This window comes from Channa argus, chromosome 15 (assembly GCF_033026475.1).
Source record: "Channa argus isolate prfri chromosome 15, Channa argus male v1.0, whole genome shotgun sequence".
Classification (NCBI taxonomy): Eukaryota; Metazoa; Chordata; class Actinopteri; order Anabantiformes; family Channidae; genus Channa; species Channa argus.
The window spans coordinates 15595216-15607981 of record NC_090211.1 but is presented as its reverse complement, the minus strand read 5'-3'; the positions used below and the strand labels follow the sequence as shown (position 1 = coordinate 15607981).

Sequence of the window (12766 nt, the reverse complement as noted above, 5' to 3'; positions counted from 1 at the left end):
GCCCCCCCTCTCTTCAGCTCGCCAAAAGTCATCAAGAATAAAAGCTATTCAAACTACGTACGTTAAGACCGTATTCACTTGTCTAATATGAAAATTGTGTTTGTGAAAGAGTGTTATTCTATTTTTGTGCTAGCGCTAATGGGGATGACCGCCTAGTAGTCATTTAATGTCAATCCTTTGGTTTGTCATACAATTCTTATTTTGAAAGTGTACACAGTTGCATAAGCTATATTTTTATGTTCAGCTCTTTGTTACTCGTTTATTGATGAGTATTTGTAAATTACACGTTGTTGTCAGCAAGACCGAATTCGTTAGTACACGTATTAAAAGTTAGGTAATAATTCACACCGATGAGAAGTCGACTCATCAGGACATCATTTTCAAACACGTTCTCTACAAAGACGTTGCAGCGGATGGTCGTGGTGAGGTGAACATCTTGTCGCAATATTTCCTCTTTGAAAGATGGAGAAGGACCCGGAAGCAATATCAACAACTTAAGGCGTGGAGTGGAAACCTGGTCCGGCGCTGTTGATTTTGGATAGATAAATTGTACATTCAGGGTTTATTTTCTGTAGAGGTAAGTGATTTTTTGACTGTGTCAACAACAACAACAAGAAAAAAAAAGCTTCTCTGTTGTTGTTAGTTTAACTTATGACCTACCTAAGTCCTACTGCATGTCCTCTGCATGTTGTAACTGTTAATTAATGCGTTTTACTTTAAAACGTTTTATGCATGTTAGTGTAAATAACATATTGTAACATAGTCTTTTTGGATTTTGACTAGATCGTGATGTGGTCCATCAGATGAAATGTGCTGCAGATTTCTGCACATTCCATTATAAAATAAATGAATATTGTGTCATGTGTACAATTCAAAATTAGATTAAAGTCAGATTAGAACACTTATTCCAGTACTACTCAAAATAAATATTAATAATTATAATCTTAAATACATGAAAACAAAAGAGTCTTGATTTCAATCATCTGAAACATCATTTAGAACCATACTTTGGTTTCATATGCAAATACTGTATGTCCAGTATTTGTGTTTGAGTAACATCTTACTTTTTTGGAGCATACACCACAACACCAATAATTATTCCTCTCTGCAGTGTTAGCAGGTACCTGAGGTTGCAGAGGCATGGTGGGCTATGACCCTGGGGCTCAGGGTGCAGCTCTCTCTGCTGAAGAGGCAGCCCTGGCTGGGTCAGCTGCTGGGATGGTCACCCGAGTCCTTGTCAGCCCATTTGACGTCCTTAAAATCAGATTTCAGGTATTAATGTAGCTGCGTACTTTGTTTATAACGTAGTTGGAGGACTCACTACTGTTAGAAAAGAGCTCAGTGAAGCGCGATAATCACTTGTGATTATACTATAAAGTGAACTAAGGATAGGTTATACTAGTCAATAAAACACATCTATTTAAATTGTTTACTAAGAGCTAATTAACTTACAAAACGTTAAAATGGAGACCAGACTACTAGGAAGATGTGTGTATATATAGCTCAGAACTTTCATCATTAATAGACAATGGTTTACAGTATATTTTATGTTTAGGCATAGAAAACACAGTTGTATATCAAATTTTTTTTCTTCAAGACCACACATGTGATTCTAAAACAACTATCATCAGTTGTTATTACTTTGGTTTCATGCTCTTAAGTATTTTAGTAGCTGAATAATCTGATGTGCAATTAATAATGTTTGCATTGCATTTATTTATGTTTACTATGATGTTTGACTGATTTTATTTGCACAAAAACATTGGGATATTTGGTAGAAGCACAAATACTAACTGTCTGCTGTACTAGCTTTTTTGCAGGAGTGATTGCCTGAAGCACAACTGTAATAACTGCAGAAAAGAAGCCTAGTGCTTTATCTTTATCAGTGTCTTTCTCCCCCCTCAGCTGCAGATTGAGCGTGTGTCTTCACAGAGGCCGGAGGGGAAGTACTGGGGATTATTCCAAGCTTCTCGCTGCATTCATTCAGAGGAGGGGCTCACTGCTTTCTGGAAGGGTCACATCCCTGCTCAGCTGCTTTCGATCTGCTTCGGGGCTGTGCAGGTCTGTACAAATTAAATTGCGCACTTCTCAAAATTATCTTTATAACACCGACAACTTTTTTTCCAAGATTTACTTATTTGTGCAATTGCAGTTTGCCAGTTTTGAAGTTTTGACTGAGGTGGTCCACAAGTCAACGCCATATGACAGTCAGACAGCAGGAGTTCACTTTGTTTGTGGAGGCCTGGCTGCTTGTTCTGCTACAGTCGTCTGCCAGCCTCTGGACACCCTGCGAACACGCTTTGCAGCTCAGGGAGAACCCAAGGTACACTGTGCTTCTGCTGATACTTTGAACCTGGACAGTAAGGCTACCTTTTACTGGTTTTCTGTGAGCTAGGTCATCTACACTAACATAATATTAAAAACAGCAGAAGTAAAACCGTAGAGGTTTGGAAAAGCATCTGATAAGATAAAAAGTGTCAGCCCATCGTGTATGTGACTACTACCTCCAACTAAAACTTAATTTTAAACATTGACAGCAGCTACAGCAAGCAACAAAAAACTAACGAAGCTTCTGGCTGCATATGTGATGGATGTAATGATGCCCTTTTCTACTATTGACTCTTCATCTGTCTTTCAGAACCTAAAGGGTAACAAGTAATATATTATATTTTCACAGTAAAAATCACAACACTGCTCACAACGAACAGCAGATTAATTGCAATTAAGAGTTTATTGACAGCCCTAAATGTTATTTAAGAAACATATGTTATACTATTTGGTATTTAACTCTATTAACAGTAGCAAAACCCTGTGTTATATTTCATTTGCCTTTTCAGGTGTATAGGAACCTGCGACATGCTGTGTCTACAATGTGCCGATCAGAAGGAGTACTGGCATTTTACCGTGGCCTGTCTCCAACACTAATGGCAGTGTTCCCTTACGCTGGCCTGCAATTCTTCTTCTACAACATCTTTAAAAACCTGTTGGTTCCAAAACCCAAAAGTGAAAACTCAGGAGGTCTGTGGAGATCTGGCACACTACAGCATGGAAACATATGCAGGATTCACAGCTTGAGCTTTTGTAACTGTTTGTTTCTCATGTCTTCAAGGAAGCCTGCAAAGTCTGATCTCTGGCAGTGGAGCAGGAATGATCAGTAAAACAATGACCTACCCCTTTGACCTGTTCAAGAAGAGACTGCAGGTTGGGGGGTTTGAAGCAGCTAGAATTCACTTTGGACAGGTGATCTCTTCTACAGCATGTTTCCCATTTTTATGTAATGTATAAAGTGTTAAATATTATCTCCTGTTTCTCATTTGCAGGTGCGGCCTTACAAAGGCCTGGTGGACTGTGCGGTTCAAATAGCCAAAGAGGAAGGCGCCCGAGGCTTTTTCAAAGGCCTCTCACCAAGCCTTGTGAAGGCTGCACTATCAACAGGCTTCACCTTTTTTTGGTATGAGTTTTTCCTAAATGTCATGCGTAACATCAAGCAGAAACACAGAACAAAAGTCTTCACCAAAGATTTAAAAGAAAGATAATAAAGCGGAAAAGGCAAAAATGGCAGAATCACGCACATTCGAAAAAGCTGCCTTGTTCTTTGCACATAACACGTGTATCAACTGGGTCAATGTTTGTCGGTGGTTTTATTTTATTTACGTATAAGGATGGAGAAGCAAACCTCATTATATTTGTTTTTTGTTGTTACATTTTGTTGTATAAACAAACTTTTTTTTTTTAAGTCTAATATTTTATCGTGGTTTTGAAGACTTATGGATGCTTGTGTTTAAAGGATACTGTAAATGTCATTGCATTTTATGTTCACACATTTGCACATAATTGAACCACATTTAGCCATTAAATTAAATATGGTGGTGGATAAATAAAATGCAAAGACAAAACATTTAATATTTATTATATTTTGTATTCATGGGGAAGAAAAAGTATTTTGTTCATTATAAGCTACAGGTGGTTGTAGTTGTGTCTTTGCATCTGTTGTAAATTTCTGCTCATTATTGTTGACATTATTCACTTGTTTGTGAAATATTTAAAAATTTAGTTTTGTTTAATAAAGACTGAACCAGCCATCAGATTTTTGCTGTTATATATGAGATATAGTGTGTTTTTAAAGTATAAGTCCGTATTTTGCCATGCACCCTTTTTGGACTGTGCAACAATGGAGAAAGCATCCACCCCAGTTTGAACTTTAATCACACGACCTTTGACTTCTTTCAGAGATGCACTTGTTTTAAAAAGGGGTTTACAAGTTGCAGTAGCATAAAATGCAGTTAAGCTGCATTTTGAGGAGTGGAAGCTGAATGGTTACTGCACATGCCATAAATGCACTGTCCCGTGGTTTGTTGTTATTGCTGCTCATATCTGATTATCAAATGAGAGCAAAAATTTCATATTACCAAGGAACTGGAGTCAAAAGTTCTCACTTTACATTATGGCTCACTTTCGCTACCCAAAGTGACACATGAGCCACACCTAGCAGTCTGAGCTCCCTGCAAATTTAATGAAACAAAAAGAACCTCAAGGAGGAAAATGTGAAAGATCCATCACTCAGGTGATTCTAATCTATATGATTGAGACTCAGTCATTGTGGACCAATAAGAATACAGCTGGTCTACACCTGTGGCAGACATTGGCTAAGGAATGGGAAGATCAAAAAAGAACAGTACATTAAAAAATCATTATGGGGCTGTATTTAGTTTGATGCATCAAATGTGAGGCATAAATTGTATAAATCATGCCCTTCCTGCCGCAATCCTCCCATTTTCTCATGCTCAGCATCATGTTGGAACCAGCCCTTGGTGACTGGACAGGCCCACAGCTGGTGGGGTGGGATTCAAATCCGCGGCCTTATAAATATGTCTAGAAAAGAATTTGGAAAAGCAATAACTGCTTATGAAAAAAAAAAACATTCAGATTAATCAATCAAATGTCAATGTAGCCCACCATTTTATTGTTAAAGAAATTATTAAAACAGATGATCCAAACAACCAATTGAAAAAAAAAATGTGAACAACGTTTTTTGTTAATATTTTTAAAAAAACAAAAACATTAAACTTTGCAAGTTTTTGTGCAAAATGCAAATTGTCACATGATCTGAATGAAAGCACATAGTAATTTCTACGGATATTTGAAAACATGTTTGGAGCAAAGGTGTAATATTGTAATAAATGCTTTTTCAATGACTAACTACATAAGTGGCCAAATTTAAACGAATTTAACAAAGACTCTTCACACAATCGTGATATAATCTTATTTAATTTAATTCCATTTACTGAATGCAGAATCCATTAACAGATAAAAAATTACTACAGTTGAAATGCATGACATGAAAAACTCACAACACACCATCAAGTATGAGGCAGAGATAACAAAGAAAACATTTAATTGACAAATATTCAAAAGCAACCACCGCAGTCAAAATCATGCAACTACACATCACTTAACAGACGTCGTGGCTGACAGAACTGGCTATAGTAAAAGCAAAAAGGAAAGAAACATAAAGTTATTTTTTAAAATATACAAGCAAATACAAAGCAGCATCGCTGCATGTGGTATATTCGTTTTGAAGTAGTGATATTTTATTAGTTATGTAATGTTTATACTCTACTATATATACAAGAACACACAATTACGTTACACCTGACTGTGAATCAAACTCAAGCAATGCTGTGGTATACAAGAATCTGTTCCAACCACATAAATAGATACGGTATGTAAAACCACAGACAACAAAGCAAATAACTGATATTTAGAGGTAAAGCAGGAAAAAGCTCATACTGTACATTGTGTTACGTTTATGAATCAACATATTGTTGACCCTGAGCATGAATGAAAACAAAGGTGATGCACTGTGGGATAAAACATTTTCACTAATATATGCTACAATCATTTGGACTAATTGGATTCCATGCTGTCTGATGCGTGGTGCTGACTGGCTGTTTTCTGGCTTCTTTTGTTGGACTCTCATGGGACGCACAAAACCTTTACACTCGCTGGTTGCTTTGCTGTGACACCGACGAGTCTGCTGAGGGGGCTGGGATCACCAGGATAGTTAGAAGTCTCCTTCACTTTAGCTGGCTTGAGGGTGGGGGTCATTTGTGGGATGTGCTGGGCAGGCATCCTCTACTGTTCCACAGGTCGAGGGCTTTCACGAGCGGCACAGTCTCGCTCTCATTCGGGCTGCGGGCTGGAGTTCCAGGAGAAAAAGCTGGGCAGTTTAAAGAGTGAATCCCTGCGGCCCGGATCAGGCAGAGTCAAGGTCTCTGGGGCGGACTTCTTCCTTGGACGCTCCTTTGGCACTGACAGGAACTCAGGGGCTTCTGTGGAGAGGGGTGTGGACGGGGCGCTGTTGGGGCCACTGCGTGAGCTGGATGGCAGGGGGGTCTCTGAAATGGAGATGGCAGGGGGGAAGGTGCCGATCTTCAAGTTGGTGGCTTCCTGTGTGGCACGCTCGTATTCTCTTACTTCCTCCATTGTCATGTCTGTTGGGATGGAGGCATTAGAGGCTTGTGAGAATGACAAAGATCATTTATGTCTTTGGACGTAATACATTGTCCTAATGTTTTTATTATGTAAATAATACGTGTTTTAGGAAATTAAATGTACATTGGCTATGGTTCTATGTAATTAAACCATCAAATTATTTTGATATCAGTTGTAAAGTAAGAAGGAAATATGAAACATTGGTAATGACAACTACAGCTGTATCTGTAATATGAATATTTATCAATTCTGATTAGGTCATAGGGTGTTCTACAGGTAATTCTTTAGATTAGATGCTGAAATAGTTAAAAGTAATGATTTGAAATAGCAAAAGTAAGTAAATTAGTAACATCTCATTTAAATAATAATAATTATATTAATAATAATAACTTTATTTATAAAGCACTTACTTAGGTACAAAGTGCTTTACAGTAAAAAGGGAAAAAATAAAAGTAAATATAAAAAAGAATTTGATAAAAATCCATTTTCACTGAGTCAGACAGCCTGATTTTCTCAGGCAGGTCATTCAATCCACTGTCTGATGATCTTAAAGTTGGTAATGGCACACATGGAATTAAAAGCTCAGAATTATAGGATGGAGCAAAACCATACAGTGTTTTATAATTAATCAATAAAATCTTAAAATTGATCCTAAGATGAACAGGGAGCCAATGTAGAGACGCAAGATAAGGAGTAAAGGCTGAACTTCCCGGTTCTAGTCAGGAGCTCAGCTGCTGAGTTCTGAACAATTTGTAGGCGTTTCAAGTCTTTTTGATGAAGCGAGGAAAATAGGCTATTGCAATAATATGCAATAATAACATCATTAAAATTTAACATAGGTCTGATTTTTGCAATATTCCTAAGATGATAAAAGCAAGACTGAACTAGTTTAGTGATGTGATGCTCAAAACTCAAGTTGCAGTCAAATAAAACACCGAGATTTCTAGCAAATGGCTTCACAAATTTTAATAAAGGCCCTAAGGATAGAAGTATATTACTGGAAATATGGTTTTACTGAAATTTCTAGTGCATCACAGGGTCACATTGAAGTAGAGCACATGCAAAATGGATAAAACACTCAGGTGTGCAACCGATAAAGTTACACTATTACCCTTTTTTACTGTAGTGTTAAAAAACATTTCCTTTATAATCCTTAAAAAATCATATTTGGTAAATCGGGTCACTGGGGTCTACTTCCATCTAGTTACGGGACACCAGACAGTTAGGAAGGTCTGTCCTAGAAGTCCTAGAATCAAGGGACTTGCTGTTTGGTCTTTAAGTTGTTTTTGACACAGTAATGCTCGATTCATCAGATCATCAGATTTCTGACATCTTTATAAAACCCAGGAATTCTTCGCAAAGCTACATAGTGTCCAACGGCTGTGGAAAGAGGGTTCATGCTCAGTCGGTTAAATCAAGCACAGGGGTGAACATAGTGTTAACGCTTGTGAGCAAGACCAAAGTTTCATCTTTTATTACAGCAGGTTGTGCAAAGCCAATAATCAAAATGTGTCATGATAGGTTGCCTGTAGCACAGGGGCAGGGAAGCAAATTAAATAATAATGGCTCAAAGGAAGTGTGCAATGAATCATTCAATGACACATCCAGTTGAAAACACTAAAGGTTTCACTAAAAAACGTCACCCCGCAATCTGAGTTGGAAACTAAACAAATGTTTCATGAGCTCTGCCTTCACTTGATTACACACTTACCAATCCACTCATCCACCCACGCAAAGGCCTGTCTGTGTCCTAACAGCAGGACATCTCGGATCACCTGAGCAGATTTGGAAAAAAAAAGAAAACAGAGGAAAAGTGAAAAAAATAGGCAAAAGCAAATAAAAGATGCAGAGCCACAATCAAATTTCAAGGCAAGAGGATGTGAATCAGAATGAGTTCACTTTCAAGGCCAAAACAACTTGATAAACATCCTTAAGTTCTAAATATTACGTTCACCCCTGGAGCGACGTGATTAGTATGAGTAAGTGCTAGTGTTACCATGTGAGTAATGTCAATGCCTGTGTGTGTGTGTGTGTGTGTGTGTGTGTGTGTGTGCACCTCGGGCAAGGAGAGAACTGGGACAGTTCACCCCAGGGACAGATACTGTAAAAGGCTGGGCAAAATGGATTTGGGAAATAGGAGATATGAAGTTTAAAGTCTGCAGCCGAGGTAAAAGGAGAAGGTGTAAGGCAATCTTTAGATATTGTAGAAGCTGACTTGGTTCCCGGGGAACAGTTTGTTTATCGCATGTTTTCAGAGCAGGGTATGAAACGCCTCTGGCACTGACAGCGGTCTGCACGGGTCACAGAGTTATTGCAAAGCATGGAAAGGGCATTTCTGTGAGGTTATTCACAAATTTTATGCTCCTGACCTTGTGAACAAACTGCTCCACGCGTGTTTGCAGGCCCCAGACTTCAAACTTGACTGTGACCAGTTTGTAGGAGCACATGACGGGGTCCTGGGTTTGGATCCATCCTTCCTTCAGGAGGCCTCGGTTAGTCTTCTTTGACTTAAAACACCGCAAGTCCTGGAAGGCCATGAGACACCAGGGTCAGATAAATAACAAATTCACACACACACACACACACAAACACGCGAGCACTGGACTCATTACGAGTATTACCCAGACTGGAGCCAGGCAGTACACTGGGAGTCCCTAATCACAAACTTTACGTGCATTAATCACTTTTCCTTACGGGTTAATTATGCTGTAGTGCTTATTTGTCTTAAGGTCATGTGTCTGACTGTGACTGTGAGTGTGTGTGTGGGGCTGATACACAACTCTGTCACCGTCCCTGCTGGGAAAGCACTCGCAGCGGAGGTGGAAGAGGCCTGGTGCATTTGTCTGTGCACAAAACGTGTGATTCTTGGCAGACAAACAACGAAAAGATGAAAAATAATAAAATCTTGCTCTGATTTTTTAAACTTATCCTTTAATATAAAGTAAAATCATGGCATCTCTTGCATCAGCTTCATGAAAAAAAGCTCACAGTGATACGCTGACGTAAGTGGCTAACAACACAAAATTCACACCCCATCCATGCGGAATCAAATCACTGGAGTTTTCAAAATAAAATCAAATGAGCCCCCATGGCTTCTGCACCGTGATCTTTGTTTTGTCTTCCTCACTATCACTGTGCAGCACACACACATTTCAGCGGTACCATTGGATTCGTAGGACTGTCAAAATTGGGTTTCACAACACGACGTGCGAGGAAAGAATATGACTGAATGAACAACTGAATTTAAAAGAGAGAAAAAAGAAAGAGAAAAAAGAGAAAACCAGCTTTTCTCACCTTTTACTTTTAAGCAGAAGGAAGATTAAAATGCACAAAATAAAAATAATTATTTAATATGTACAAGAAAATGCTAACCTTTCCATAAAGTTCATTCAATTCAGCTGTAATCTTTTCCGTGTCTCTTTTGGTTTGTTAAATTATGTGTTGATCATTTGCTGGTATTGCCTGGTTTCCAGAAAATCTATATTTCATAATTATGAACATGTTCATTCAATGGGTATTGAGCACAGGAAAGTGGTGAAAATTATTTGTTTGATTGTTTGAACTGAAGTGGTCAATGCATATTGGTCTTGATTTTAATAATTGCTGTAACTGCTGTAATAAAGCTTTCTAATAAGTGTGTTTAGGTGTGCCTCAGGTGTTCTGGGAATTTATAACCTTTCTTTATTATTGATTGCCTGCACATGCATCAGGAGCTTAAAGGGAAGTGCAGTTAGTCCAAGCAAAAATACAAATACACTATTTGCCCACTGGTTCGTCTGACCATTCAAGTATAACCCTGGTCTCTGATATTTACATTGGGCCATGTGACATCCATTTTTAACTCTACACGGAATCCCTGTGCAGCTATTTTTAACTCTGAGTGGATACTAGAAGAAGCTCATAAAGCCTAGTAGGAGGTGTGTGTCTATATGTGTGTGTCTAAGTAGGGGTGTAACTGATAAAACACCACTGGTGTACTTGGATATTAATAGCTTAGCGTTTTATGACCATCCCAACGTGATAGATGGACACATGCAAGCAAGTGGCTTATAGCCACAGCTAATGTCCATCACCGCTCCCACACGTAAACATGATTTTCCCTCTCTTCTATCACTCGGAGGAGGGAGATGACCAGCTGGTGGTCAAAGAAAGATGACAAAGTATTCTGTTTATCTGCACATAAAATTTATCCAGACCCTTCTGTTTCTAACTCACTTTCTTAACTTCTCTTCCCTTATCACTATGCTCATCTACAAACTCTCCTACGATTCTTTCACTCAACCCACCCTACATACATGCACAAACATCAACAGTGTATCCTGACTTGACCTGCCTCACCTCTGACTCCTTGTAGTGGCGCTCAGGGATCTCGTCATAGGCAATGTCCACGAAACACACTTCAGTTTCCTCCTCTCTGGGCTCCCCAACAAAGATCTGAGGAACAGTCAAGGGTCCAGTGAGTGAGAAGGACAGCTAAATCAATAAGACACTTCAGGGGTTGACAAATGTCCCTAGATGGTGTGCTGCGATTTTCCCGGGCCATTTGTTAAGGCAGCGTTAATGCTCTGGAAGTGTTGACATTCTCTTTAGCCTGAAATGTAAATGAAATGATGCTATACAGCACAGGAAAGCAGACAGGTTACAGCAGGGGTCACCAACATGGTGCCCGCAAAGACCACATGAGTAGCCCGCGGGACTGTTTTAAAAATAGCTCACCATAGCTGCATCTAATCTATTCTTTTTTAAATCACATTTGATAGTTATTGTTATAAGAAATCAGTAACATGACACATGTCTTCACATAGATGAATATCATTAATTTAATTAATTATTAATAATACCATATAATTAACGGTAAATTAAGCGAATTTGTTATTTCAAGAGTGCGTATTAAACTGGTAGCCCTTTGCATTAATCAGTGCCCAAGAAGTAGCTCTCAGTTTCAAAAAGGTTGGTGACCCCTGGGTTACAGGGTTTGATAAAACAATTTATTACAATTAAAAATGAAACAATAGACAACCTTCCTGTCCTCCGGCTTTACCCACAGACATACTCCAACTGTGAGGATGAAGTGACTCACACAGTCATCGACACAATGTGCGGTCAGTGATTTTTGTTTTCCTGTGTGACTCACAGCGGAACAGCAAAGTAATGCTGGCTAGTTATCAGCTCCTTTTCATTGGTCCTGCATCACAGAAAGTTGACCCTACTTCCTACACACTTCCAACCTTTTTACAGGTGTAGAGAAAGGCAGAAAGGGATGAAAAGGTTCCAGAGACAAATGAGGGAAGCGAACAGAGGAAGTAAACGGAGAGAATAGCTGTGACTGTACAAATAGTTATGGCGATAGAGGAAAGTGTAAAATTGAGAGCGGATGGAGCAAACACTTACACTCAATTCATCTGCACCCCCACTTGTTACGCTGACTTTCAAATGTGAAATTACACGACCATCTGTGAAGCCATTATAATTAGTTTGCAACTCCCCTCACCCACCACTGAGTGGAGCTGCGGCCTTTTGTTTTCATGTAGAGAGTGACTCCAGGCAGCATTGCATAACCTTCAAACCTGCCCCTGGGGTCCACAGAAGTGTTAAGTGGAACTGAAGGAGAAGTGAGAGGCAAGCAAAGTGCTTCTACTAGTGATGAAAGTAGCCACAAGAGAAATCCAACGTCACTTAAAGTAGCTTTCTTTGCATCTTTTGTTGCTAAATATAATCATTTTAATGGTTAATATGCAATAACATATTTTTAAAAACTTTAAAACCATTAACAGTCATTACAGTGAATGTAACTCCATAAATGGTTTTCTGTGACTTTCAGCTGCTTACAGGGTTGAAGTCACAGAGCCGTAGTGACGGGATTCCTGCTTGCTTTTATCAATGATGTTTTTTGGCCCAGTCTGTAGGTCATTGCCATAACTTTCTATAATGATGATGTTTTCAGTTACATTTACATTCTGAAAGTCATCAGTGCTATCAGTGCCATATTATATTTTATAGTATATCGTATAATGTGCATTTTCCACCAAGATAAAAATGATTGTGTCATTGACTTAAACAGTTTTTTAAAAGTAGCTGCACAAACACATTTCTTTTGATTTAAAGGCTGATGAACATTATCTTACACATACACTCACTGTCCACTTCATTAAGTACACCTGTACAATCTAATGCAATCCAGTATTCTAATGTTTCACCCCACTCATACATTTTAAATAGGGTGGCCAAAACAATAGACCCACCTCTTCTTATAATGCACTCTAGAGTGTAC

The 12766-nt window shown here is 38.7% G+C and overlaps 2 protein-coding genes across 2 annotated transcripts in view; one reads left to right on the top strand and one right to left on the bottom strand.

Annotated features, from left to right (window-relative positions):
* Positions 1-99: 99 nt before the first annotated feature.
* Positions 100-4080, top strand: slc25a19 (solute carrier family 25 member 19). The gene is made up of 7 exons (XM_067478507.1): positions 100-577; positions 1112-1272; positions 1906-2061; positions 2153-2323; positions 2838-3018; positions 3110-3240; positions 3321-4080. Exons 2-7 carry the CDS (start codon positions 1141-1143, stop codon positions 3534-3536), a joined length of 987 nt encoding a protein of 328 aa, XP_067334608.1. The 5' UTR covers positions 100-577; positions 1112-1140; the 3' UTR covers positions 3537-4080.
* A 1172-nt stretch (positions 4081-5252) lies between these two features.
* The window catches only part of LOC137100026 (cytoplasmic phosphatidylinositol transfer protein 1-like), a 158010-nt gene continuing 150496 nt past the window's right edge, over positions 5253-12766 (bottom strand). The window contains exons 6-9 of the mRNA XM_067477594.1: positions 10834-10929; positions 8865-9020; positions 8207-8270; positions 5253-6494 (exon numbers count right to left, since the gene is read on the bottom strand). Of these exons, the coding sequence (XP_067333695.1) occupies positions 6184-6494; positions 8207-8270; positions 8865-9020; positions 10834-10929 (627 nt within the window). The 3' untranslated portion in view covers positions 5253-6183. The remainder of the gene's footprint in view (positions 6495-8206; positions 8271-8864; positions 9021-10833; positions 10930-12766) is intronic.